At 48.4% G+C, this 27,804-nt stretch overlaps 8 protein-coding genes across 8 annotated transcripts, besides 8 other annotated features; 4 read left to right on the plus strand and 4 right to left on the minus strand.

The window, feature by feature from the left end:
• Positions 1 to 379: 379 nt before the first annotated feature.
• Positions 380 to 2,428, minus strand: fmpC (ATP-grasp enzyme fsqD; the record flags this gene model as incomplete). The annotated part of the gene is made up of 2 exons (XM_001263980.1): positions 380 to 2,325; positions 2,383 to 2,428. 2 exons carry the CDS (start codon positions 2,426 to 2,428, stop codon positions 380 to 382), a joined length of 1,992 nt encoding a protein of 663 aa, XP_001263981.1.
• Positions 2,429 to 3,162: 734 nt separating this feature from the next.
• fmpB (N-methyltransferase fsqC) lies at positions 3,163 to 4,368 on the minus strand (the record flags this gene model as incomplete). Its single annotated transcript, XM_001263981.1, has 2 exons — positions 3,163 to 3,946; positions 4,016 to 4,368. The coding sequence occupies 2 exons, from the start codon at positions 4,366 to 4,368 to the stop codon at positions 3,163 to 3,165; spliced, it is 1,137 nt and encodes a 378-aa protein (XP_001263982.1).
• Positions 4,369 to 4,941: 573 nt separating this feature from the next.
• On the plus strand, positions 4,942 to 6,503 carry fmpA (fructosyl amino acid oxidase fsqB; the record flags this gene model as incomplete). Its single annotated transcript, XM_001263982.1, has 2 exons — positions 4,942 to 4,990; positions 5,059 to 6,503. 2 exons carry the CDS (start codon positions 4,942 to 4,944, stop codon positions 6,501 to 6,503), a joined length of 1,494 nt encoding a protein of 497 aa, XP_001263983.1.
• A 203-nt stretch (positions 6,504 to 6,706) lies between these two features.
• Positions 6,707 to 8,065, minus strand: fmpR (Zn(II)2Cys6 domain-containing transcription factor fsqA; the record flags this gene model as incomplete). The annotated part of the gene is made up of 1 exon (XM_001263983.1): positions 6,707 to 8,065. The coding sequence occupies one exon, from the start codon at positions 8,063 to 8,065 to the stop codon at positions 6,707 to 6,709; it is 1,359 nt and encodes a 452-aa protein (XP_001263984.1).
• Positions 8,066 to 12,483: 4,418 nt separating this feature from the next.
• NFIA_007640 (uncharacterized protein) lies at positions 12,484 to 13,890 on the plus strand (the record flags this gene model as incomplete). Its single annotated transcript, XM_001263984.1, has 2 exons — positions 12,484 to 12,674; positions 12,747 to 13,890. 2 exons carry the CDS (start codon positions 12,484 to 12,486, stop codon positions 13,888 to 13,890), a joined length of 1,335 nt encoding a protein of 444 aa, XP_001263985.1.
• Positions 13,338 to 13,504: a microsatellite.
• Positions 13,891 to 16,328: 2,438 nt separating the features above from the next.
• NFIA_007650 (uncharacterized protein) lies at positions 16,329 to 19,604 on the plus strand (the record flags this gene model as incomplete). Its single annotated transcript, XM_001263985.1, has 1 exon — positions 16,329 to 19,604. One exon carries the CDS (start codon positions 16,329 to 16,331, stop codon positions 19,602 to 19,604), a length of 3,276 nt encoding a protein of 1,091 aa, XP_001263986.1.
• Positions 18,468 to 18,493: a microsatellite.
• Positions 19,605 to 20,377: 773 nt separating the features above from the next.
• Positions 20,378 to 20,403: a microsatellite.
• A 361-nt stretch (positions 20,404 to 20,764) lies between these two features.
• Positions 20,765 to 21,583, minus strand: NFIA_007660 (LysM peptidoglycan-binding domain-containing protein; the record flags this gene model as incomplete). The annotated part of the gene is made up of 3 exons (XM_001263986.1): positions 20,765 to 21,045; positions 21,120 to 21,338; positions 21,457 to 21,583. The coding sequence occupies 3 exons, from the start codon at positions 21,581 to 21,583 to the stop codon at positions 20,765 to 20,767; spliced, it is 627 nt and encodes a 208-aa protein (XP_001263987.1).
• Positions 21,584 to 25,536: 3,953 nt separating this feature from the next.
• NFIA_007670 (Ankyrin repeat protein) lies at positions 25,537 to 25,872 on the plus strand (the record flags this gene model as incomplete). Its single annotated transcript, XM_001263987.1, has 2 exons — positions 25,537 to 25,621; positions 25,661 to 25,872. 2 exons carry the CDS (start codon positions 25,537 to 25,539, stop codon positions 25,870 to 25,872), a joined length of 297 nt encoding a protein of 98 aa, XP_001263988.1.
• Positions 25,538 to 25,850: a microsatellite.
• Positions 25,873 to 26,508: 636 nt separating the features above from the next.
• Positions 26,509 to 26,533: a microsatellite.
• Positions 26,509 to 26,534: a microsatellite.
• A 700-nt stretch (positions 26,535 to 27,234) lies between these two features.
• Positions 27,235 to 27,258: a microsatellite.
• Positions 27,259 to 27,798: 540 nt separating this feature from the next.
• Positions 27,799 to 27,804: part of a mobile genetic element that runs on past the window's edge.

The following is a 27,804-nucleotide window of genomic DNA, read 5'->3' on the forward strand; positions in this document are numbered from 1 at the left end:
TCCTATCCTATCGAATCGAACATCTTACTCTGTACTTTCTCGCCTCGTACCATTCCAAGCCATCCAACATGTTGGTGGCCAGTGATTCATAGTATTCAAGTACAGTTGGTCTACTTATGAGAGTATAAGTGGGCGGAACCGGTGGCTACTGGCTATTGAGCCTTTGTATAATAGCTAGTGTGACCTTCTTTTGAGATTTCCTTCTATCAACATCCATGATCTTTCATTTAATGCGTTCTTCTCCCATCAAGCAGTGACGTTAGGCACTTAGCATCGCGTCTACAACGGCTGTTAGACGGACACGAGTCTTGCGTAGCAAAAGTTCTAGCCACCATCAATTCTGGGGAACTCCTTCACTCCCCAGACGCGTGTTGTCTGCTTAGAGAAAGGAATAGCGGACCTCTTCCCGGACCTGCCGCGCCAAATCCAAGGCTTCCTGTCGACCAGCCCTTGAAAAGACGTTGAAGTAGGCCAAAAAGGTATGACGGCCCGTGGTTGGGTGAGCAACCTTCTGGCCTCGCTTTACCAGAGTGGCACATCGACTGATGTGTTTGGCCAAGTCGGGTCTTCGGGCGAGCAAGTCGGCGCAGATGTCGTCCGTATCAAAGATGCCCTGGCTCGAGGGTGGGAAGTCTGCTGGAATGAAAACCATGATACAGGTATACTGTGGACCGCACCGGTACGGCTTCGATAATGCACGCGCCCTGTCCTTATCACCAACCCCCAGGACCACAGCCAACCCCCAGTAGTCAATGCCGTAGGTAGATTCAATGATATGCGAGCCGGTCATGCCAAGAGGGCGGGGGTTGATTTCAATGAGCCAAGCCGATGGTTCTGGGCGAGTCGCTTGGGGAGCGCGCGCCTGTAGGTCCATCATCCCGTTCCGCTCCTGGTATTCCATCGAGGAGTTCTCAACTCGCCCCTCCAGATGCATAACACCATTCCTAATCCCCAGGCTCAGGAGAGTGCCAACAAAGCTATTGATGAGCAGATCCAACTCCTTAGACGGCAGCGCGGAAGGGTACACGCTGTTCAGCTCGTGGAAATTGGTCAGTGATCCCACAGTGGGCCCATTGACGTCCGCGGACTTGGGTAAGTCGTCGCATATCTCGGCGAAAAGGACTTGACCGTCCAATAAGACAAGATTGACGTCCACTTCTGGCCCGTCGCAGTATGGCTCCATCACAAACTCGGTCCCGTGACGCGACGTATCGATCGACTTTATGGCTGCTGGGAATGCATCGGGGGACTCGACTCGGGACACTCCTTCCGAGCTCCAGCCATCGCAAGGCTTGACTATGAGAGGATATGGGAGCTCAACCTCCTTTGCTATTTTGAGCGCCTCATCAACATTAGATGCCAGATAGGCTTCATGACCGACATATTTACTTGTCAGGAACTTGTTCGTGGCGATGCGCAGTGAGTCAGGTGGCGCGGTATCAACTCCGATCTCGTGGGCGATTTGAGCAATGTAGTACCAGAACGAGTCCGCAAAGGTGACAATCCCATCCACCGGCTTGCCATAGGCCCTGATAGATGCAAGGATGTGGTCGCCAACATCTTCCTCAGGAGGATTCGTCAATCGGGTGGGAATGAAAGCCTCGCGCCATTGTGCCTGAGCAGGGTCTTCCAGCCAGTGTCCTGAATTCTCCAGCACGACCACGTTGATTCCAAGCTCCCTCGCCGCACGGTAAAAGCCAAGTCCGTCTTCGGGATGTGAGCTATTTGCGTCCACTAATACAAGCGTCTTGCGTCGTGGGGTTCCTGGCTGTATCCACGGAAACGAGAGTCGGTTTTCAAGGTCTGACTCGACAATCCGAAATAGCGCTTGATATCCGGCATCGGAAACATGCGTAGAGCCTTGACGGAGAATCAGGCCGGCTGCGGCGGCCGCAAAGTATGCCGTAAGGTCCAAGCGACCGGAAATGGCAACTTTCTTGCCACTGTAAGTCTGCAGCGGCTCTGCAAAAGAAAGTGCCGACTCGACATATTCAGAGTCTCGAAGTCGCAGTGGAATGATGTCTGAGCGAACGATATACCCACTGTGCAAGGGCACAATCAATTTTACTGCGCCCTTAGCCCCTGAAGCCGACGCGCGAAGCATTTGCAACAAGAACCCAAATGCTTTTGGCGAGCCAAGAGAGGCTGGTGTGATCTCCCTGGACGCATTATCCTGGTCGAGTTGAAAAATGCGAACGTCGTCCGGCTCATTCAGCAGGTCAGGCCCGTGATAGCCAGGCTCTTCCCAGAACAAAAAGTCGAGTGATTGCCAGGAGGACTCCGTGGGGGGAGAACTTAGGACGAACGAGTACTCCTGGAAGAGTCCTGTTTCTTCTTAGCGGGGCAAGATTCCAGTCATTCAGTCAATGATACCCTGCTTACCCTCGTTGTTCTTCGACCTGACTTGAAGTCTTTCCTGCGTTGCCATGGCGATATAATACCCTTCCACTTTCCTCTGTGTCTATCAAATCTGAGGCTAAACAAATACACTCACGTCGCTCGCGGAGATAAAAAAAAAGATGACAACGTTTCTTATCGCCGCATCAAACCGGCAGATGACCACATTATCATCACCTAGGACCGGCTGAAGCTCTCGGGCCCTAACTATCCTTCGGTTGTCCTTGGATGAGGATGAAAAGTTACATTTCTCGAATGGTCTGACCTTCAACGTCCGGCACAGAGCTCTTGCAGGTGTTTCAGTTCATAATCCGTCATGTATCACACCGAAGTGGAGTATTCGGAGCTCTAGCTCGACCGAAAATCGACGATGCCAAGCCCGAGTATGCGGTCCGAAATATAGGCCGCCGACAGTAATGCCACCATATGCTGCAACCAACGCTGATAGTGCGCACGATTTTGACCTACTTGGGTTTCATAATACACTTCAGATATCTGCGCAGGTTGCTGAGTACTCGACAAGTCAGCGAATAGTTAGTTCACCTTGCTTAGACAGTATACGGTTATGTTGCTCCCCTCACGCTGATCTCACCAGTTGATATCAGACTTAGGGCCGATCTTACACGCCGCCTCTTTTTGGACTCCATCATACCATGATTCCTCTACTATGGTATATTATATAGACATTGTGAGTAAGATCTACTGGAAATCACTAGTTTATAATCATAGACCCGAAAAATCATTCTTCATGCAAAGCGCCGAGAACTATTCGTACTCGCTCGATTTCCGCAGCAAGTAAAAGCCTAGTTGAGTGAAAGAATCAATTAGCGAACGCGCCAGGTACCCCATAAGAGTAGCAGACTTGCCGTAAGACTCATCGGGGTTCATCCACCAGTCAACAACGTCCCCTCCAGCCTCTCTGCAGATGTCCACCACCTTTGGCTTTGGCCACTTGCCACTCCGAATGGAGCGAATCGTTTCCCCTTTCCGGAACACGAAGGTCTCCCTACCGATCTTGAGGGTCAAGTCTCGCTCTGCCACGTAGAAGCTCTCATGCATCCATAGCTCGGGGTTCCATCGTCCGAGAAAACTCCAATTGCTCACATCGAACGCATCCGTGTCAAGCACATCGTTTGCATGCCGCAGCCCATTCAGAACAAATTTCTGATTCGACGGGCCCTCATACGCGCGTGCAATCTGCTCGTGGTCTTGACAACCGTCCAAGGCAATAATCATGGAGGCACCGGTGCTGAGAAAGCTCCGAATATATTCGGAGGCCTCTGGCGGGGGGAAGTTGGCCAAGCTATTTCCCAGCCACATCAACGATGTGTGTCCACTTCCTGGGTTGCGCTGCAGCCAGGCGGCGCAGTCTTCATACGTGGCGACTAGACCCTGGATTCTGATGCTCGACGTCGAAGCGGGGAAGATCGCTTGAAGATTGCGAAGGCCTCTTTGGAGGGCTGCGCGGTCCACATCGCAGGCAATGTAGTGAATGTACTTCCTCTGAGACTGCAGGATACGTAGTATCAGAGCTGTCTTCTTCATGTTCCTTCAGAGATACTCGATGAGCAAAACAATTACCCACTCGCGATGAAGACGGAAAGGTCTCGTCACTTACCCGGCACCCAATTCTACCAGTCGGTCTCCAGATGAGATTGAAGCTACGACATTATGAACTGCATTGCGTAACAAGGCCCACTCTTTGTTGGCAACGTAGTATTCGGCAGAGTCAAGGACTGCATTGAATAGCGACAAGCCCTGATCGTTCCAGAGCAAGAGAGATGGCAACTCTCGGTCTTCAGCCCTCAGCCCCTGGATAATGGAAGGCACTAGACTGCTGGCAGTAGCCTGGCGAAGGTTATGTACTTGTAGTCCACCATAGCGTACTCGGCGCGAAGAAGCATCCGGTTGGTAAGCCGCGTTTGCAAATGGCGATGGCCATCCACGCATGTCTTGAACTTGGCTCGACATAGTTGTCAAAGTGAGAGATCGATTGTTATGACCGTGCTGAAGGATGCCAAAAGTCTACCGGTCAAGAGACACAGTTTTGGTAGAGATCCGTCTGGAGGAACACTCGGCATTTATTCCCTGCCGGAGATCACCCCTTCTTCGGTCTACCAACAACCATACTGATAAGCAGTCGGGCTTATTATTCCGTATGCAGTCTAGTAATTGAATTTCACCCGTATCTGTATAGTCCACACATCCATTACTCGCCCTCGAAGTGTATGGACGGAACATGGATTGTCTACTATGTTTCATGATCGAACACCATATAGCTTCTCGTAGCATTCGGAGCCTCGCTAGCACGAATTTGAGGCGTTCGGTCTTTGATTTCGGTCCCAGGAGTCCGACATCCGCAGGGTCCGGGTGGCCGATTTATGGCTGACTGGGACAAAGGATCGCCCGGCAAGAAGGTTGCCTGATCGGAGCCCGGTTTTCTCTTTTCATTTGAGCTCAACCCTATAAAGTGCTTGAAAAGGTTCGAGGAATACGTGTCAGGTTTCAGATCAGAACAGAATTGACGACCACACAGCAAGAAACATGTCTATCCCTAACTCTTTCATCATTGTGGGGTCGGGTGTTTTTGGCCGTATGATGATTCCCCGCCTACCTGGTTTTGTCTTTCGATCCAGAGAGTCTTCCCTAACCCTCAAATAGTCTCCCTGGCCTATGCCCTAAGCTTGGACGATCAATTTGCCGACAAGAAGATCATCCTCGTGGATCGATGGAACTTCGAGCCACCCAATGCCACAGGCTCTGTCCACAACCCGGCGGCCGCAAATGCAGATACCAGTCGCGTGATCCGGCGTGACTATCCGCATGGTCCATACGCTTCCCTTGCCCTAGAGGCCATGAAGCGTTGGAGGGGGAAATTCGGCGAGAACAACCGATACGTAAACCAGAGACTGCTTTTCTCCGGGGAAGGCTCGTCACTGACGACACCGCCGAAAGAGCTGGAAACGGTGAATTATATCAAGAAAGCGTATGCCATCAGCTGTGAGTTGACGCCTGGGGGGCGAGACGCGGTCCAAGTGCTTGACTCGCTAGACGAAGTCCGAGCTTTGCTGGGTAACACTCCCAGCCAGCCGCCCTATCTTCCCGTGAATAAAGATCCGATGGCCCGGGATCTGAGAGGATACATCTCGAATGACTGCGGGTGGGCCGATGCAGGGGCCAGTATTGAGTGGTTGCGCCAGGAGGTTATCCGCCTGGGCCGTGTGGAGTGTGTAGTTGGTCAGGTAGAGAGCCTGGTTTACAGCGACGACCAACGAGAAGTGAAGGGAGTGAAATTCGTCGATGGGAAAGTTTTGACCGCCGAGCTGACGGTCATCGCTGCGGGTGCACGGTCATCGCAAATTCTCGGCATCCCCAAGCTTTGCGACGTTTATAGCGAGTTTGTGGCCTACATCCAGCTCACCGAAGAGGAGGCCCACGAGCTCCGCCGCAGACAATGGCCCATCCTCGTTAACTGTCACCGTGGCGTGTTCGCCGTCGGCCCGGATCACGACAATTGTCTGAAGTTTGGGCACTTTTCTTATAGCGGAATTGTCGACGTGCTGCGCGAAGCGAGCATTGAAGTACCAACTCGACCAGACGGATGGGAGGCTCAGCAGAAATATTGGAGTGATCCCAGATTCGGGTTTGGCGGAGAAGTCAAGGTTTCCGCGCTTGGCGACGTAGATGACTACGAGAATCCAGCCGCGCAGAGGGCGTTGGCAGATTATCGCCTTTTCCTACTGGAACTGCTTGGCCCTACTGGGCTCCAGGGAGTTGACACGCTGGGCCTGGACCAGTCTGACATTCTGTTGAACAACATTGCGAACCGGCCCTTCACCCGGGTTCGCAAGTGCTGGTATAATGATACCCCGGCTCTCGACTTTGTCGTTGACTACCATCCTTCGTATGGCAAGACCTTGTTCGTTGCGACTGGTGGTTGCGATCATGCCTTCAAATTCCTTCCCATCATTGGAGAAAAGATTCTCGCTCTCGTTCTGCGCAACCGCGGTAACAGCTCGGTATCACTGCCAGCAGGGGTGGAGCCCTCGCTGGAGGAGCTATCTGAACTCTGGAGGTTCCCCGTGGAACTACTACAGGACGACTAGACTCGAGGAGAAGAAAACAAAAATTAAAAAGAGTCATTGAGTGTCTACGGCAGGAACGATACTGCTATCCGCCTGTACGTGATAAGAGATAGATGCCTGTCGCTCTTTAGAACCTTTTATGTATAATCCCCAAAATTCCTTCTTCCGACCCTCTATTGTTCCCCTTTTCAGCATCAAGTCGTCGTGTGTACACGGTGCATCATTCAAAGATCAAGCTGTTTGAGTGCAGCCTGAATCTCCCGAATCAATCTTTTGGCAGCCACCTCTCTCTTTCCCTGGCAGTGCAAGAGGCTGTTTGTTTCATTGTGCTCGAATAGCGCGTCAATCAAACCAGCGGACAGTTTGTCTCCAAGCATGCCACATTTCACCGGATTTGACAGTTCCTCGTATCCTGCCGACCCGAACAATATGTTCTCAACCTTCTCGAGAAGGTTGTAGCTCACATGCATGAGACATTCCAGCTGAAGCGTGTGGTGACCATCAAGCTGGAACCCGTCGATACGGAGCCCACTTAATGTGGGCGGTATAGTCGGAGTAGGTCGAGTGACCGCGTGGAGGATCGATGTAAGAATGTCTTCGTATGCTTGGAGAATATAGGTGTAGCAGAAGAGGATCGACAACAAAGTCGACAAGTCGAGATACGAGGTCGGCGCTGTCGACGATGTCGAAGAGGATCTGACCGGGGACAAGGAGCAGGGCGTTGCGCCACTTCCCAGGCTTCGTCGTGCCTGCTGGGAGTCCGTCGGCGCGCCGTCGACCAGCCTGCTGCCCTCCGGCAGGACCGACCACAGTGACCTCGCCCGGTCTGCGCTCAAGTGCGAATCGGGGCGTGAATATTTGATACGCTTGAGGATCGAAAAAAATTCCTGACAGTGATGCAGTGTCCGCCCGATGGAGAGCCAACTGTCTTTGTATCCTCTCCGCGTCGACGCATCTTCAAGGCTGCATTTGTCGCGCAGTAACATCTCGTTGAATTGGGCGAGCTCTTGTATGCAAGATCTCGCTGACTCGGCGGGTTGCGTCGATGTGGGTGATGACCGCCTGGTATGGCCATAGGGGTAGTCGTCGCAGTCCGGGCTGGTCAGCTTTCGGGCTTTCAACGGAGCCGGGTTCGGAGGCACGATTGGGTCTGTGTACGCCTCAAGCTCAGGTGGACCGGAGTTCCATTCCTCCTGATGGTCTTGGTGTATCAGCTCGATCATCATGTTGTGCTCATGCATGTTGTCCATCGCTGGATCCCGACACAAGTTGAAATCCGATTCGATCAAGGGGGGCGTTTCCATACCCAAACCCTGTCCGTCCATCTTATGGTCTTGAAGATATGTCATCCATTCGTGGGACATGCTCGGCATTTCACATAGTGAATCAGTATCGTGGGACTGTCGTCTAGTCTGCAGACCACCGTGTGCGGCGACTGAATCGCTTCGCTGATGGTTGAATGATAGGCTGTTTTGGTGTAGCTTTGGGGCAGCGGTGACGAGACTGTTAGGAGGAGAAAAGACTGGGCCACTGTTGTGATAGGCCAACGAAGACCTTTGCAACGCTGGCTGTGTGGCAGTCATCTGCTCCTTGACGTTCGAGGCAGCTCTCCGCGGGGCAGGCCTAACGCTATAACATTCAACTTTCGCCCTCCTGCACCTATCACATGGTATCTCATTGCGTAGGAGGCGACTACTGGAATTTGGGATTGGCTTGCCTGCACCCACACATCGCAGCTTTTGGCCACGGCATCGGTCACAAGCACCGTGTCGGCTGTGCTTGTCGTCCATAATCCGCAGGGTTTGCGAGGGTACTTTCAGAACGTTACAAAAAACAAGCTGTACTCTGCTGCAGGTTTTACCAGGGGGCTGCGAGCGCTTAAAAGTCTGAGCTACTTTGGGGGCCAAAATTGTGAAATAGCAGGTCTGAGGTGCTCGCCAGTAATGGCGACAAATGGGATATGATGGCGTACTCCTGGGTGCCCTCGGAGAATGGTGGTCTACGTCGGAACAAGCCCCAACCCATGCAGAACACCAGTAAGAACAAGCCGATGATTTAAACGCCGGGAGCCTGCAAAGCTAGGAGCAATCAGACCCGCAAGCTACCCAGAGTAGTCGTGCCTTCTTCTCTGTCATTGGGCCGGCAGTCGGTGATAATACTTTTGCTGAGTAAGATTGCGCGTCCAAGGGTGCGAGTGACTACAGGCCAGCTTAGCTTTCGGAAAAGCTGAGGTAGAGTAACCTGTAATCTGAGGGTGCGACTATGGGTACGCGAGGTGGCCTCATCCGCTCGCTAGCCTACCGATGGCATCGCACCTGATACCAAATTCAGCGATAGGCCAGCTGCATCTTACTAGATATAATCCTTTAAGCATTCTAACTACGATTTTACTAGTGTAGATCATCTACCTAAATACTCCAATATACGTTATTTTATGTGACAGAAATGTAACCGAGCACCCTGTGGGCCTTGCCTGTTACTTGATACTATGATTTATCTTCCTGCCCACTCTCTCCTAGAAATTACTGTGCTGCTAAAATAGATGAATTAGTTAGTCCCTAGCTTATCTTCATGTGATCTTATGAAAGGCTTGCGGGAGTAAGCGAAAGCTCCCTATCTTCTGGTCCGCAGCCGTCCTGCAGGTAGGATTGCTCTAATTCAATAGCCTCCTAATCGCAGCCCTCCTACTAAGACCATTGATGCTAGGTCCGCCAATTAGCAGCATGGTTTCCATACTAGTGGTCCCATAATGATACTGAGCGTATGCTTTCCGGCATGGTAATCCATTTGGCTGGCATGGCAGGATAGGTAAAGGGATATTTTTGAGGCTGATAGGCACATGATGATTTATACACAGATAAGAGCGAACAAAATAATGTCTTGGAACAAGGTCTGATTTTATGTACAGCACACTTATGCTTAGATGCGGTAATGACAAGAGGATGGTTGCATATCAAGAGATAAACATAATAGTAGGTCAGTTCACAAAGAATCCAATGTAGAGTGATAACTTTATTACCCCTGGGCCATATTTGAGCCGCAACTACAAGATAGCGGCACAGTAGGTAATAAGAATAATAGCAAGTTCATAAAGAACTAATGTAGAGTGTTCACTCGGTTACCCCTGGCCCATATCTCAAGTCAAGTAGTGAGGACAATAGTCAAGTAGTAATATTAAAGTGAGGGGTAACAGCCATATTGGAATATCTAGGTGTCCATGTCCCAAGCAATGAGGATGCCAGAACATCAAATGTTTAGACAAAATGGGTGAGAATTATAAATGCACCACGGACATGTTTGATGTTATATTTCAGGGAAACTTCTTAATATTCGCTTCAAGATTCAAGTCCGCTGTTTGACGGTTTGATTGGGTGGGGAATTAGTTGTCATACGACCCCAAATCAGTTGGATATCTGACAAAGGCAAGACCTCGCTCTTTGAATTCCTTACTCAGGTTCCCACATGTCATATCATAAACTGAATGTGTTTTCCTGGCCCCATCTCCACTTTTGCCCCTGCCGTCATGAAGCATGAAGAGAGGGGTGGCCACTTTTTGCCCTGGCTGGATCAGGGTTGGGTTCGGCGGGGAGCATTATTAGAATATGAAGAACAACGGGGAAGGCGAAAGAAAAAGGGAAAGGGGAATAGCAGCCAAGAGGCTAAACAGATAGATGTCAATGTCACCTTCCTTTCTAATCAGTTAATAAAAGGCTGAGCGGGATCCGAACCAATTAGGGTAGAACGTTGGCGACCGTTACAGCCAGCCATTTTCAGATGTTGGCCTGTCTGTCAACATGAGTCTATGCGGTCCTTTAATACCAATCCTGGGTGGTAAGATGGCGAGACTTTGGATGGAGAATCTTAGACTGCAATCACTCTGCCACCAGTCTCCGCTCTATTATCATAGATTGAAAATCATTTAAAAAATATTCCCAACAGACCCAACTTCCATAACGATGAAGTTTACATCTGGAAGGAGATGAAAAGTACGAGTTTTGGTCCTAGCCTCGGGGCTGGGTCGGCCCGAACCCCCACAACACACACTCGTCGTTTAGCGAGAGTGACTTTGTGGAGGAAGGTTTATGCTTCCTCAGCCTTCCTTGTAAGATTACCTTGGAACCATCACAGCCAGTGTAAGGTACGGCGGCTGGGCGTCCAAGGTCAGCGGTCCAGATGGGGATTGAGATTCCAGATTCTGCCCAGTCAGAAGGGGTTACAATAATTTCTCACCTCTTCTTAGGGCCAATGCAGAAGTAGATGCTGGGTATTTCACTGCATTGCGAAGTGTCATTAGCTTAAACCGGCATCCGCATGCAGAGCAGATGTCATTTAGCCCTCTAAATAAGTTGAGGTACCCTACTTTTGCTGTGTGTGCTGTGCTTAGAGTGCCTTAAGGATTATTAGAATGGGCCTCTTTAGTGAAAGGCTCCATGGCACCACACATAGTCTCCACCTGTGTCTATTGCAGGCGAAATAGAAACGGCTAACTAAAAGCAGCAGAGTCGCCGCTTCCTAAGTAATTTGATTGCACTGTAACCCCTTTAGATGAATCAATCAATCATGGTAAACATGATGGAACAGCGGAGTCCACCCTTGACGGGTGTCTATCCGACTGGTCGCCAGAGAGATCAGTACCGCAATTTAAGGATCAATGGCTAGATGTGACTGCAGATCCTTTGAGCGATAACAACTTTTAAATCTTCTTTTAATCCCCATATTGGAAGGAACCCATGGGTCTTAGATTAGCAGCGGAGAAATAGCTGTCAGCCGTTACTCTGTTAACAAGGTGGATCGATATCCGTTGATTATCATACTGCTTCCAGGCTACTACCATTGCCAAAGGACTGCCGATCAGCCTTGGAGTCCAGGATTCACAATGGCGCTGCGGCGGTCGCACGCGCCTACCAATTAGAGTCTCGTTTTTTGGTTTATGATAAACTAGGCTCAAGAGGAGTTACGCTCCCAGATCAAGGGCTCATCATTGGCTGGTTCCATGCTGCTCTAGGTGGGGGTTCCTTGACCATGCCTCTCCTCCGAACCAATCCACCGAGCCGATGGACTGAATCAGTTAGGGAGGGTCAGCCATGAGAAGGAAATACCTTCCCATTTCATGATGAACTCCACATGGAGGGCCAGTGGAAGGCTGGACGGAGATCATGTTCTCATGCACTCCACTATGCCATGGAGGCTAGCTCCTGGACATCAATGTCAAAGACACCGATGAGATTGGCAATCAGGACAAAGAGATGGGAGTGGACTGTCTGCTGGGCGGATAGTCCGGAAGTAGGTCTTACCTGGAAAGATGTGTGGTGGGAGGCCTGGAGTGGATTTACCAACATCTTCGTTAGCAAATAATAACTGCTCATTGGTCTTAGGGGAAAGCGTCTGGCACTACGGAGGCGTGCACCAAAAGTGTTGACCCCTGCTAGTAAGCTTGGCTGTATCCTGCTGACGCAGCCCCCTAGTAATTCATATGGCAACGCATCCAGAAGGAAAAATATTCAAATAAATCGAGTCCCAGACATACAATTAGAGTTGCAATAACTGAACCACTAAAATCAAATCCGACCCTTACCAAACTTAAAGCAGTTTAGGTTTAGTCCCTAGCCTAGGGAATGACACCGGTTTTAGTTTCCCTAAGTTAAGTTAAAACTATTAGTTGAGGTTTTTGAGGTTTTATCTACCTAGGTTAACTAGTTAACTAACCCTCCCCATTTTACTTAGTAATCACTAATTTCAAGGATCTCTCTAGAAATATTAATATTACTAGATAGCCTAGTATCTAGTCTATCTAAATTCAAGATATTACTTCAAAATATCTAGTGGTTAGTGAGATATAAGGGAATTATTATTTTCATTATAGGTTAGTAGTCAATACCTCGGCAGATTTGTTTCCAGCTACCTTCTTGGCGACCCTCCTGACCCCCGGCATACCGAGTGAGAATCTGATATTCACATCTCTATTCTCTGAACATCATCATTACTCATCAGCAAGATCGCCATGAGCGCTAAAGAATTCCTCGCCGACGTCAAAAACGGCGTGGTGCCGGTGGACAGCCACGATAAAGTGTTACGGATAGCATTCATCTACATGGACGAGGGACTGTGGCAAGACAACGGCGTCTTCGATGTCGTCGAGAAGCTGCATGCGCACGGGTGGTCATTCGGCGAGGGCGAGTTGAGGTTTAACCGGTAAGTTACTAGTACAATCCCCATTAATAGCCACTGTACCACGACAACGAAGACTGATCATCACAATCACAGCACCCTGGACATATTCTACCTCGTCCAAATCGGAGCGGGCATCAACCGCTCCGACCAAATGGATGGTGACTTCCCCTCCCCCGATGACTTCGATACTTTCTACACAACACACCACGCGCTCCTGAACCCCTCCGCCTGGCGCTCTTATTACTCCGAGCCGTTCCTAAAGCAGCGCACCACAGCGCGCTTCTACCGCCTACCTGACCTGCAAGACTTACCTGACACCGATTTCCCGCTGGGGCAGCCGCGCAAGCGTCCCCACCCCGGCGGTGGGGTACATGCCACGAAACTCCCCCGCTGGGCGTATACCGTGTCGCGCACGCGCCGCAGGCAGCCCTTGCTTCCGCTTGAGACTTTCACGGAGTTAGCGCTTAGCACGCTTAAGACGACTATTACGCGCCTACGCGCGGTCTACCCTAGTGTTCCGCCCTACTCGGAGACACAGGCGCGCTTCTGGTTTGAGTATATGAATTTCGGTTCCCCTGCGGCCAGGGCGGTTTCCCGGGAATCGTGGGAGCCAAACGCCTTTGGGGTACTTGCCGCGCAGGGAGCGTATGATGTATACGCATGGGAAGAGAAGTATTCTGCGCAGGTGTGGGAGGCGAGCTGGGAAAGGAAGGGGGTGGTTGAGCCGGATGTGGAGGATGGCGTGTGGAAGAGTGAGGTGATGTGGTGTGGGTGGCCGGATGGCGGGATAGGGGCCGTGGCATGGTGGAGGGGGTGGGAGGGGGAGGTTGGGGGTGAGGAGGAGGTGGAGTTCTTGGCTGCTGTTGCGGTGGAGGAGACAGTAGGCGTAGAGCTGGGTGAGTTGGACTTTGCGGTGCGGTCGCATGTGTTGTTTGGGGTAATGCGGGCTGCGGTTAAGGAAGGGCAGCAGAGGGAAGATTTTCTGAAGGAGCTGGAGAGGGGGATGGTGCGGAGCGGGAGGATCGGGGAGGACAGGGCAAAAGTGTGGCTGAGGGAGGCTTTGGGGGTTGTCGAGCCGTATGTGAGGATATGGGAGGGGGTATGGCCGGATGCAGAGGAGTGGGCGGAGGTGCTTCGGCGGATCCTGGTGGACAATGGCCAGCTCTTTGCAAGGTGGAAGGTTTCGCCGCATATGAAGGAGTTCAATTTCGAGCTGGGTCCGAGGAAGTTGGAGTAGTAGGCTTGCTTCTATTCGAATATTCGGCGCTGAAGTTGATGGTTTTCTGCATATTTCAAGTACTTACTTCCTTTGAATGCTCCTCGAAGTACGCAAAGGCTGACGGTCTTTTCACCTACTAGTCTAGAGGGAAGATCATAAGGTTCTCGGAGAACACTAGATCATCCTGGCACGAGGAAGCTTGCTTTGTCTCATACTTTATGCCTCCTTCTCTGCGTGCTTGTTCCACTGGCTAGGTTTTTGTTCAGGGACAGTCCTTCATCACCGTAGAAAGTTAAAGACCTGATATTCGGTTAGGGTATCCCTCAGGCAGTAAGGCGCAAAGTCATCATCGCAACAACTGCCCAGAAGGACTTCTGGTTGAATACAGAGACTTTCAAGAAGTTTGAATCCTTGCATAGATCCAAAGTGTGAAATATTGGCCCTATGGGTGGGTGGGGCAAATCCTGTGCAATCCCAATAGATATTCAAATGCTTGATACAATCTTCGCATTGATGTACATAGTTCCACAGGTGGGCGTTGGAGATCTGCTCACTATTTAAGACCAGTCGCAGTCATTCAGATAGAACAATAACTTGGTTAATCTCTTTGATAGAGTGAGGAGTGCCATTTTGTCCGGAACGGAAGGTAAGGAGTCATAATGGACAAGGGTTAGATCCATGATACTTGATGTTTTAATACTGTCTCTAAAACGATCTGAAGCTCTGAGTGATTCGAAATCAGACTGATAAACTCTGAAAGTTTGGCAGTTGGAATACAGGCCACAGATGGTTGAGCTTGAGCTTGTAATTATCATTAGCCAAAAAATCCCTGCGGTGGTTCCAAGCACTTGCAAGATGGGCTTTGCGGAGTCTATGCAGAGGAGGGCAGTTATTCAGATGTTGGTGTCGTCAACTTTCAGCCACCTTTCAAAGCACTTCGGTGAAGAAAAAGTTTGTTTCTGGGAGGTGGGCATACAGCGTCTTCAATTTCGTAGATTCGTTAAAAGCAGGGCCATCAATGACCTCAGGTCTGCCTTCTGAGCGGCTTGCAGCATACTGGTTTCTCTGAGTGGAGACCCCTTAATTGAATTGAGCTCTGGATCAAGTCAAGTCGGCTGCCGACAGGACAAGACGACTGCGTCCATGAACTAGTAAGCGTCCAACATTGAAGGACGTTTAGCGATGGTATGAGGTGTGGTTCCAGAAAAATGGTTGCTTTATCGATGACTCGGAAAGGCCCCACGCAGAGTTATCATTCAGGCGCGGGCAGGTGTAGATTCCATAGCGACTTTCTGCAGTTCAAGTACATCAACACGCAGTATCTCTCCCAAAGCTGCTCCAAAACTTTGTTCAGATGCATTATCCAATCTGCTCATATGACTGAAGAGTTAGTGATAAAGTGTTGGCTAAAATATTACATAAATCACCTATTAATATAGAGGACCAGGATGGAGGCCCTTATAGAGAAGATATTCCTACTAATAGCAGTAAAGGTACAGGAGGCAGAAGAGCACTAGTTACAGCACGAATGATGGATGGCGCCTTGCATCGCGCGAGGGTCACCCCTGTATGGTCACCTTGCTCAGCCCTGCCACGGACCCGCTCACCCGAGTCGCGCGAGCTCAGGGCGGCACTGCTCACCTACTAAAACAAGAAGGGCAATGGCCTTGGTGGCTGTAGTTTTCTGCTCAGTAGGCGTGGAGACAGATTTCATTGAAGTTAATTCGCCAAACACTCTAGGTGCGGTAAATAAATAGCACTTAAGATATGACGATAAAAGTACTGGTAACCCTCCAAGGCTGATTGAAGAGGCTGAGCTATCTAGACCATGTAAAGGGGCTGTGAATCATGTCTAATGCTAGGAGAACCTAGTAGTAGGCCCAATCAAGCATTGAGTCCATGACCAAGTCACTGCCATTCTAGTCTTTTGCTACAGTCTCTCTCAAGCTCAGCCCTGTTAAACCTGATATCAGTGCATCTATGTCCTTATGAAATAAACTTAAACTATTGCCGAAAAATCATTCATATTGGTACAGGGGAATCGAATTACAAGGCTGAGATGACAAATGAGACTAAACAATAATACAAAAGTAGTAACCTTTATGGATGTTGGATTCATTAATGTACAGTACAGTACAGTCACACCTCAGAAGCTGGCCAATTCCAATTTAAGAACACGCGTAAGTACTTTAGTTATCTAACACCATGGTGAAAATACGAAGTTGCGGTTCTTTTACTGGCTAGCAAAGAGTGATGTGCATGCAAGGCTGTCACAATCGAGGCCAGGCGGAAAGCAAACAGGGAACAACGCATGCCCTGTGGCGACATAGCCTCCACCGTTGAACACGTCAATATAAAGTATCAATCATTCTAATGGCAGACTTCCCGGAACTGCGAGACTCGAACATTTTCCCCCGTGTCTTCGGGTCGTTATCGAATTCGCGTCCAACATTGGCATGTCGCTGGGAAGCATCAAGGCAGCCGTTGTCAACGGCATAAGCGAAGCGACTGCATGCCTGGTCAATTTCAATCTAGACTTCTCCCTGATCAAAATCGAAGCGCCTGAAGAATTCTCACCAGTAGGGGCTGCGCTTTCCTCCCTCCGGCGCGAGTCCGCCGAGAGTGGACTTGTACATACCACAGCGCGGAAACTGGGCGCGCTATTCGATCCTCTGCTCCCAGATACCCCACAGTTAATCAAGGCCTATGGCTCTCGAGCGTCGGAAATCGTCACCAAGTCAGAAGCAGGAAATAAACACACCAATTACGGAGTCTTCGAGAGCCAAGTGGGTGTCGATGCAACAAGCATCTGGGCTTCCGCAACCTCGGGAGCGGGTGCTATCAAAGTCCACCTTTTGGCCTGCATCCTCGCGCGCATGTGGGAGCCCGGCGAGGCCACTGCGATCTGGGACGAGATTGTGAATGTGCAAAAGCAAGACGTGATGAACAGGTATAATGAAGGGGGCAGGGTGGATATGGTGTCTTGGGTCGTGGCCAAGCAACAGATCAGCCGGAAGGAGCTGCGTGACTGGGACGCCAGCGCGCGGGCGTGGCTCTGTGCCGCCGATAAAATCAAGGCAGCTCAGCAGAATCAATTTCTGTTGGCCATTGACAGATTTGATCTGAGAGTGGCTAGCCGCTCCCGCGCGTACGACAGCGTCATCGAGGTGTGGAAGGAAACCCTGGTGGGGGTGGAATTGCTGGTCAATGGCTCGTCCCAGGAACTCCGCAGTGTGAATCTGCTGCTGGGACTGTCTGCCTTGCATCTCTACCCGGACCTGAATGTCCTCACCAAGAGAGACCCACTGGTCCGACAGAACGATGACCTGGTCCCTGGGATTTTGACTATCGGGCTCTCCAGAAACAGTACCAACGGCGACGCAGGCATCCGATGGTCCCTGCCCCTTGCGCATCTACGGTATTACGGTGACCCTGTCTACCGGACACGGCTCGCGCGTGTTGAGGGATCCAGGCTAACGCTCGCCCAATTTCGTCAGTTCATCCTGGGCTGCGTTATCGGCGGTTGGAACGTTGATGCACGTCAAACGCAGGTCGCGTTGCAGTGGATTATTGATCTAGATCAGCAGCTCAATGCAGCCATTATGGAGCACTTTAAAAAGATTTCCCTGATTGACTTGCACAAGTCCTGGCTTTCTATTCTGGCGGAAGCCGCTCAAGACTACCTGTATTCGGATGACCTGGATCGCAAGGTCTACGCGAGGTTGCTCAATCTCGGCAGGCGCAAGGCCGGGCTTCTGGGAAAGCCGGATCGGCCATTCTTCGCACTCGGGGAACCGGATATCTTCGTGGAACTGCCTACACACGTCGAGGAAAGAATCCTATGTCTGCGGAATATCGCTCAAACCACCCCCTTTGAAGCCGGGGATCTACTCATCAGGTATCGCCCCGCGCCGGCAGCGGATTATGAGTATACGACGGCAATTCCACGTCCCAAACGACAGTTCCAAAACATGGAGGCTGATATCGAGCCCTTGGGCCATACCCGTTGGTTGAACATCAATCCTCAAAGCTGCGATCAACGGCAAATTAAAAGAGCGGCCCATGGTCACTATTACTACAGCCCCGACAACGGGGGAAGTCGAGCTTCTGGGAGAGAAAAAATTCGCCCTCTCGACTGCGAATTGATCCGGACCTTCAGGGTGGCGGGAGAAACGACAATCCACTGGGACACACCCGGGGCTGCAGGTCGCTTAAACACCTTCAAATACTGGATTGGGGACGAAGACGAAGTAGCTCTGTTCTGTGCGCAGGACACCATCTCTCCGCCTCAACTGAGGTCTGTCCCGTTGTCTGAGTTGACTCGGTTCTTCGAAACGGCGAAACCAATGGCTTTAGACTTGCTCTTCGCCTTTGATAAAGCTCTGCAGCGGATGGGAGACTCGTATCTCGCCTCACTTCGAGCGGTAGCCAGCATGATGGATCTTTACAAGATGCTTCCAGGAGCAACAATTGACATTAAAGTGATTGACAGTCACCTTCCGTCTACAAGGTGGGTGGAGTCTCTGACTCTGGCGGAGTCCGGAAGACCTCATCAGAGCAAACCCAATATCATCGAATTCGAGCCAGAATCTTCGGAGCCAGAGACAGAGACAGAGACAGAAAGGGAGCCCGCAAAGGAAGGATTGGCAGCCAACAGGTTCTATTCTGCGATCCGCAGATCAAACGATCAATATCACAGCCAGCATTCGCAAGCCGATCCATCAGACATCCCGGAGCAGGCAAGTGATCTTTTTGAGGCTCAGATGGATATGATCAATCTTGCAAATAACGCCCCTGGCATAATGGAGGACGAGTTCGATCCGACAGACGATCTTTCACGGGACAAGCCTAAGCGCACCATCCACGCTTCTCAGTTTAGTCTTCATTTCGGGAGGCTTCTAGCCCCGTTCACAATGACCCGCAGTGAGGCATTCGCATGCATTATTTTGCTCGAGTCTGGGAGATACGACGTTCCGCCACAGAATCTGACGGCAGTTATGGCCATTTCAAGCAATGATTCCCTTTTCATTGCTGCGCCCATGCTCTGTAGCCCCGCCGATTCCCCCCCCGCTCATGAGATCCACCATGTCACCGGAAACATCGGGCAAGGGGGAATGGCCTTACTGATACCACCGGCTGAGCCTCGCGTCCGAAAAAGCACTAATGAAAGCTGGCATGTGTGCAATCATGATCCATGGGACGGGAAGTATACGGACCACTTCGGCGGGACTTCCTTGCACCTCTCCTACACCGGCTACCACATCCCTCTGGATGTGGGTACACGCGGAGAACAGGATTGGGAGATATATTTGTTGGAGTCGGTCGTCAGTGTGCATGAACAGGGCGAGTGGGTCGCTGATCTTGACATCCTCAAGGCTCTTCAAAGTCCGCTCCTGCTGAGAATTCCTCCAGGGCAGGAGCAGGTGTCTCCAGAGGACGAGAAGAAGGGCGTCTGCAGCAGCCACACATCTCTCCTAGGGCAAGAGCCTGTAAGTCGTGTCGGGCCTATTGAGCTGGTTGCTATTCAGAATTGGGCCGAATATCTCCTGCGCCCCGATCTGCCGTCCATTGTGGTGGCAAGTTCCAATTGGCAGGCGCAGCTCGCAGCGGCCGCCATTACCATCGCTCAAGGTAACGCAGCTTACATTGTCAATCAAGATGCCTGTTGTTATTGCGTCTGTGAAGCCGTCCGAAAGGCGCAGAAACCAGGGTCCGTTGTATGCATTTCTTGACACACGCACTTGAAATTACGTTTTGGATTATCGGCGAACTATATATTGAGCCACTATCTTTGCCTTTCTCGCAGTGCATATAAATATAAGGTCTCTTTCCAGTCATCTGATATAAGTGTCCTTGAGGTAATACCTAAGACAACTTTCGGACAGCAGGGTGAACTTGAGGTTTAAGTAACGAAAGAAGGACACCTGAGTCCTTACACCAGCTATCAAGCTTGTTGCTGCAGACGAAGCGAGGTGATGCGGCAAGGAGAAGATGGTCTCAGTCTGGACCTCAAGCACTAGAGCATCGATTCGCTTACTTATGGGGCGTCCGCTCGTCCGCTCGCAAACGGGGCAAGATCATTGATTCCGGATCATTGACCGAGAAGTATGTTTAGACATCGTCAGCTTCTGAAGGTTAGTCAAAGTAACAGGAACAGACTAACCATCATATGTAGGCACTTCCATCTCCAACTGCTTCAGGAATTGGTGCTATTTTCTTAGATGTTTGGAGGTGATATCGCTGCACATAGTCAAAATTGGCAAGGTCACATCCAGCTCGACTATCCAACTCAACATGGGGTCGAATTAAGCTGTTAACGAAAGCTGGAACGGGACTTGACAAACTATCCCTCCAGCTGGCCATCAAGTTGGAGACGTAATGGTTAGTTCCACTCATCCTCTTTTTCCGTCTTTCTCGCCTTCAATTCAATACTCTGAGTGGTGCTGGAGAAAGACTTACGATCTTTCGACGCCAAGGACGAATTTGTCGTTGGCTTTTTGTTAGGACATTTAGGCGCATACATTTAGGCGCAGAATGATATTCACTGTGACAGGTATTCAGCCACTCGTCTCGGTTTTGGTGGTAAACGCAAGGGTAAAGGTCCAATAGTAGAAATTTCTTTAGATAAAGCTCTTCAGGGTGTGCTGATCCCCTATCGGGATTGACTATGATGTGTTGCTCAAGCAGGATGTCACTTCATATCTGATTAGGCAGCCGTAGACTGAGAATATTATACATGAAGAAGGAATCGCTGCAGTTGAATACAAGCCAAGTGTTGATCTGCTAGCTTTACCAGGAATGCAAGACCAGGGAAGAGTCCCGTCCTGTCCTGCTGCTACAGCATACACGCCCCAAGCTTCGACTCCAACACACTCTCCGCCATACTGTGATTTTAGACACCGACACAGACGTAGTACCCCAGCCACAGATTACTGCAAGCTGCATCAACCTGTGTATTCCACGCGCGGAACTGCTCAAAGATGATACCCGCATTTGTGTAGATGGACCAGCAGCTGTCACCACTCTGAATCAGGTGGAAGCTCTTGCAGTTGTTGACAATGCCAGGCATTTGAGGTGTTGGACCGGAGGGCTCAGTTGGTTTCGGTGGTTGCGATGTGGTTGCGCCGGGGATATGAACGCAGACATAGTAGTCCAGCCAGAGGTTTGTGCAGTCTGTTATCCAGGGAGGCGGTTGTTAGATTATGGTGTGAACAAGGTGGAGGGAGAATGGAAGGGGGGACAAGTACTATCATCGATCCCGGTATTCCAGCTCTTAAACTGTGTCGTGGAAATACCGTGGGCTTTGGTAATGCTGTCGCACGTGTCACCGGACGAGACCTTATAGAACTCGTCGCAGTTGTCGACGATGCCGGGCAGTTTAGGGGATGGACCCGAGCCCGGGTCTTCGGTTGGCTCGGGGGCTCCGGGGGCGGTGGTGCTAGACGTTGTCCTGGTGAGCGTGGTGCCTGGGTCATCGTCCAGTGATGGTGCCGATCACGCAGTACAACTTGCTCGTACTGAGACCTAGGCAGATGATACCAGTGTTCAGCTGCTGGAGACCATCAACAAACAGTCACCAAGTACTGGCAAAGCTCTCACAGGTATCGCCCTTGGCAGCACTTGTGGTAAAGGAGCGCTCAACGGCGCGGCGGGAGAGCGCACTTGCTAGGCCTGGGACAAGCCCAGTAGCGGCGAGGTGTTTGGGCTGCATTCTCCTGAATGTGGACCTTGAGTCTCTCAGCCGGGGGCTAATGTATAAGCAATCGATAATTGCCTACGGAGTAAAGAGTGATTTTACCTAATCTAATAAAACCGTAAAAACCATAACTAATGGTTTTAACTAAACTTAAATGAGTTTTACAGTTTTACCTAGGGGAAACTAAAACTAGTATGATTCCCTAGGCTAGGGACCAAACCTAAACTACTGCAAGTTCAGTGAGGGTTGGATTTGATTTCAGTAGTTCAGTTATGCAACTCTATGCTTTCTATAAGATCTATAGGAGAGCTATCCTCACAGTTAAATCCAGTGGACTAAAACCAGCATATTGTCTCACATTCATTCCTGATGCTAGTCCAATGCTGACTCAGACCCCTCCAGCCGATAGTTACTTTGGGAAAACAAAGGCCATATACTTCAGATAAAAACGCACTGTTGGTGCAACTGAAGGAAAGAGAGGGTATGCTATGGGCAGAGATTACTAATACTGTGCACTTCCCTGGATGACGCATATCATCCCTCTAAGTCCACTACTCAACCAAATTACGCCACAAGTCAGCCACTCAAGCTGAAAGGCTACGAAGACACCAAATAAGAGGCACTGTCTAAACTTGACAGTGCCTAGGCTAAAGCCAGTCCAGCCAAAAGAGGCTAACAAGCGTATCCAGTTTATTTATGTTCCAATCATCAACCCTCCTTCCTTCTGCTTGATCTCGAGATATTAGTCAAAGCCTAGTTTGTTTGATTGTTCAATACCTGGCACAGACCCTCCCCTTGGGGTGGCTACTTTTGGCTCGATGGCGGAATCAAAGTCGCATTCTCTGATATAGGAAGGAATGACCAAGTTGGGATCAGCCAAGACGCGGACCATTTCCATCGAATCTAACTCGCCCTTGTCGATATATGATGTCCTCGCGTTTCCAAGATCGTCAGAACTCTCGGGAAAATCAATGTCATGGTCAAAGGAATCATCGTAGAGTACGCTGGCCTCGTCGATCACCTGGCGGCTCTGAGGGCAGAATGCAGGCAGACGCTGGAGGAAGACAACAAACCAATGTCAACCGAGCCCTACCACTAGTCAATCAGGGGCGCAGAAAATCGGCCGCAGTGCGGCCGTTCACGAACTAGGGACTCTTAAGATATACATAACTTTCGGCAATCAGAAAGTCGTGTCCGACGTATCAAAAATTTGGTTAACTCTATCCCAGGTGCGTCAGGCTCCAACGTGCGTTATGTGATTACTATGCCATCATTATGAAGCTATGTATCAAGATCATTAAAGTCTTATGACAGACTGCTATTACACAAACACTAACAGCCATCTTCATTCCCTTTGAGTCTGAGTTCAAATCTTCACTATGTGACGGCCTGTCACCATCTCTCATAACCGTCCTTCGTCACCTCGCTTACCTCTGAGCTTTCTGCCTCAGCTGACCGCTTGCCACTTCTGGATGTTTGACCTATTTGCACTATCGCTCCGTGATATCTTTCTACTCTGTGTACATACTTTTTCTTCCTCTTCTCTAGACTTAGTATTTCTTCCGAATGCTACCATATCTGTTGATTTTGCCTGAGCGAACGTGATACACTAAATGAAATAGACTAAGCTGCGAAGGATATACAGTTATAATTATTACTTACCTTAAAGCAGACTCTTAAGGAAGCAAGAAAGTTACTAGAGTATGAAAGCCAGGACAACAAAGCATTCTAGCGGTTATTATTAAAGTTCTAAAAAGAGACTGAAAAGGAGCATACTGAAGCAAAACAGTTATAAATTATTTAGATAGAAAGAGAAGCTGTAAAGCTGAAATCTAGCATTAGAGATAATCTTTTATCTGTTAACTATGTTAAGCTATGGAAGCAGGCTATGTAATAATGTGTTCCCTCTACAGCTGAGTGGCTGCAGCAGGAATCCCTTTTTCATTAGTGGAAAGATAACTGGGGTACTGCCATCCTCTGGTATTCAGGCATAATAAGTGTGGGTAAGACAGTGCTCATGTCTAATATGGTAGCCTAACTGCATGTGTCATGCAAAGCTAATAACATTATATCCTATTACTTCTGTTGCTCTGATAATGCAACAACCCTGTCAGCAAGGAGCATTCTGGGAAGCCTTACTCACTAAATATTAGATTCCCAGATTGAGAATGCTGAACATGACAGTCTATGCGCCCTAGACAAGGATAGTTATGACCTTAACACAGCTAAGGTGGTCATTGATTTCTTATTATCTCGCCTTCAGGTTGGCAAGACATACTATCTAGTCCTTGATGGTCTTGATGAATGTGATAGGGGCGAGATTTAAATAGTGGTGCGGAGCCTGGCTCAACTCTACAATAAGCATATTAGTGACTTCAAAATCCTCTATGCAGGCCGCCCTAAGCTTGAAAAAGAGCTATGGAGAGTAGCCACACCCAAGTACAAGATCCAAGTAACTAAGAGAAAAGTTAAGTCAGACATAGATTACTATATTATAATAATTCTGGGTTACTGCCTGGAAGAGGGGTAGCTGAAGCTAGGGGATCTAAAGCTCATCATGCCAATATCTAAAGCTTTACAAGAAGGATCTAAAGGGATGTAAGTGACAATTTGCTAATTAGAGATCATGAAATAGCAACTAACAGGCTGACTAAAATAGGTTCCTTTGGACTTACCTTTTTATTAAAGAGCTCTGTGCACAAAGCAGTGATAATAACATATTAGAAGCATTAAAGCATCTGCCGCGTGGCTTGTCTGATATTTTCAATTAAAAGCTTTGTTGTGTCTGGGATAGAACAGTAGTAAAGGAAGCATTAAAAATACTCTAATTTTATAGTGTGGTGCAGTGCTCATTAATAGTCATGGAATATTAAGAAGCCTTGAGTCTCTCCCCTAGGCAAAAGTCTCTTGACCACAGGAAATTTCCTAATGATATATTCAGAGCCGTCAGTGACTGTTATGGGTTAATATTTATTAATGAAGAGGATAACACTATGCACTATGTTCATCAAAGTATTAAATAACACCTTTTCATGATCAACAGTCTACACTCACTGGAATTTAATATAGTAAGAATTAATCAGCATCTTAGATTCCTCTGCATAACCTATCTTAATTTTACTAACTTTAAGCACCAGCTAATAAAGATTAAAGAGGGCTCTAACATTCCTATTAAACCCCTTTAGCTTGCGACCTTCCCTATTAGTCATTCAAGTAATGTTACTAGTTAAATAGCCCTAAAGCTACTTTCCTAATGCTATTAGTTACAGCATCTTAGTGCTTAAGAGCTAGAGAGGAAGGCCTAAGAAGTACTTAGCAACTTAGAGTCTTCATGTCTAGAGTTGGAAATCCAGAAATGAGATTTCCAGTTTTTCAACTACGCCTGGACTTATTAGATAAATCATGTGACTGACCTGGACCCTAATATAGAGAACACCATGTAGAGATTATTTTGCTGATGTGTAGAAGGTAATAATATTCTTACATGCAGACCATGGGAGTTAAAGAAGCTAAATAATAAAGAAAGCAGTAATATACTGAAGGTGATACAGTGGCTAGTAGCCCATGGGCATCATACCTTACTTCTGTACTATGTAAGGTATTAGTCTCATATTTTAACTAAAAATGTGAAGCGCTAAATCCTTTATAACACTACTATTTATAACTGTTATTGCTTCACAGAGCTAATCATTTAACAAATAAATACTTCCAGTGAAACCTTGAATTATGAGTTGATATATACTTTAAGAGAAGGGTGTAATAATTTAGTAATAAGTTTACTCCAAGCAGCAGCCTATGTGGATGCTTAAGTGTGTAACTAAACAGCATTACAAGCAGCAGTAAAAGGTGGCCATGTCCAGGTAGTAGAGAGACTGTTAGCAGCAAAAGCTGATGTCAACGCATACCCTGCTGTTCATGGTAGATGAACAGCGCTCCAAGCAGCAGCAGAAGCTGGTTATGTCTAGGTTATGGAGAGACTGTTGGCAGCAAAAGCCGATGTCAATGCTCCCACTGGTGGTGAAGGAACAGCACTCCAAGCAGCCGCAGCAAAAGGTCATGTTCAGGTCGTGGAGTGACTGTTGGCAGCAAAAGCTGATGTCAACGCGTCTCCCGCTGGTGGTGATGGACGAACAGCACTCGAAGCAGCCGCAGCAAAAGGTCATGTTCAGGTCGTGGGACTGTTGGCAGCAAAAGCCGATGTCAATGCTCCCACTGGTGGTGGTGGACAAACAGCACTCCAAGTAGCCGCAGGACAAGGTCATATTCAGGTAGTGGAGAGACTGAGACAGGCTGGGGCACAGTGATAATCCCTAATCTTAATAATGAGTTACTCACATCATGCAAAACTTCCTTTTCTCTAGTTAGGACCATTCCATATACTGGACCTCTTTGAGAAGTTAGGCGCGCGCCCTTTTGGGCCTGACAAAGGATTATCAGGCATATATGAGAGCTTAATAGGATTTGATTCAACTCCTAGGAGATGAGTATGACAATGCACTGGAGGTTGTTTCCCTCAGAGGACATAACAAGATTATACAGATGCTATCAGAACTGGTAGCTGATGTCAAAGCCCAGGGTGGATGCTATGGCAACGCAGTGCAGGCTGCCTCATCAGAGGACATGACAGGATTGTGTTAATACTACAATGAGTAGGTTCCTTGATAAGTTAACATCTTATGTTTTCTAAAATTTTAAAAATTTCTTGATGCTCACAAAATGTATCTCTTATTAGGCTTCCATCATTATGCTTACCTTTGTATATACTTACTGCAGGGCTTTCCTTTTCTGCTCCCTGACTATTCTGAGTTCTAAATAACTTCTCTCCTAATTACAAACCCTACTGCCACCTGTTAAAGAAAACTGTGCGGACTTAGTGGATGCACTGAATACATCCATGAGCAAGTCAGGGGTGAATTAATAGTGTAGAATAACCAGGAACGGTGTGTGTGTGTGTGTGTGTGTGTGTCATTATTTAACAGCCGTAGGCCGTGATTAGACCTCGGCAAAACCCAACCCGGAACACCCCCCTTGAGCCCAGAACCCAGCCCAGGTAAAACCCGGAACACCCCGCCTAAGCCCAAGCCCAGCCCAGAACCCAACTGGGCTACCTAGTTGGGTTACCCAGGTTGTTTCATTTTAGTATAATTGTCCTAATTAGGCCATGCCAAGATGCATAATTCTGCTGACTAACTTAAATAAAATACTGTTATTTACACCTGTTCTAGTCACCTCTGTGGTTTTGATTAATATATAGTCCTTAAACATATGAAATCTTAAGTAATTCGGCTGTTTCTTAATAAATCAACACTGGTAATTATCTATTATCTAAGTCTTAAGATAATATTATCATGTTGTGGTGGTTAATAAGCTACACCTGTAAAGGTACTCTTTATCACTGTAGAAATATATTTAAACTGCAGAGTATAGGTGTATCTTAATCAGACTATATTAAATTCCTTCTTTCTTTCAATTCACCTAAGGGAGAGATGGATAGTGAGAAAGGTGGTATTATTCATTACCAAGCTAATAACTAAGATAACTAAGAAGAAGGGATGGCAGCAAGAAGGATCTCTCATACCTAGTAATGATGTTATTCTATAGAAAAGCTCAAACTTAGAAGAATACTAAAGGAAACTGGGCTTTCTGGATATTATAGGCCTGTTCCAGAACATGTTCTGGAACATGTTCTGGGTGATTTATTAGGTAGCCCAGAAAACCTAGTGTATCTAGATAGTACTATCTAATCATACCATTTGTTCTATCTGCAGGAGGGTCAAAATATGATAGATTAATAACTTCAATTTGGCTGCTAGCTGACTGATATGCCCCCCCTCTATCATCTGAATATTTTATTTTCTAGACTTGAAGATATCTGTAAGTTAATCATTGCTCACTTTGCTCTCACCCCTAGCATATATTTCACTATATCTTAATTCTCTGACTCTTTCACTCCATCCTTATATGAATCTGATAGTATTAACACCTTCACGAATATCCCATAAGATAATCTTACACCTGATCTTTCTCATAGCCAACAGAGCTTTAATTCAGATAATGACTATTCTATGTTTTGAACTCTAGCACCACTACCGCCCCCCTCCCTCCAGTGCGTTGGGCCTGATCACAAGAAATCCTACGTGCTTTATACTATGATGTCAAAGACAGAATTCGTTGAATGGTGGCTTAAAATAGAGTATGGAGCAAAGAAAAGAATATATTAGGATAGTGGTAGGCGC

The sequence above is a fragment of the Aspergillus fischeri genome, genomic scaffold (genome assembly GCF_000149645.3).
Source record: "Aspergillus fischeri NRRL 181 1099437636249 genomic scaffold, whole genome shotgun sequence".
NCBI lineage: Eukaryota > Fungi > Ascomycota > Eurotiomycetes > Eurotiales > Aspergillaceae > Aspergillus > Aspergillus fischeri.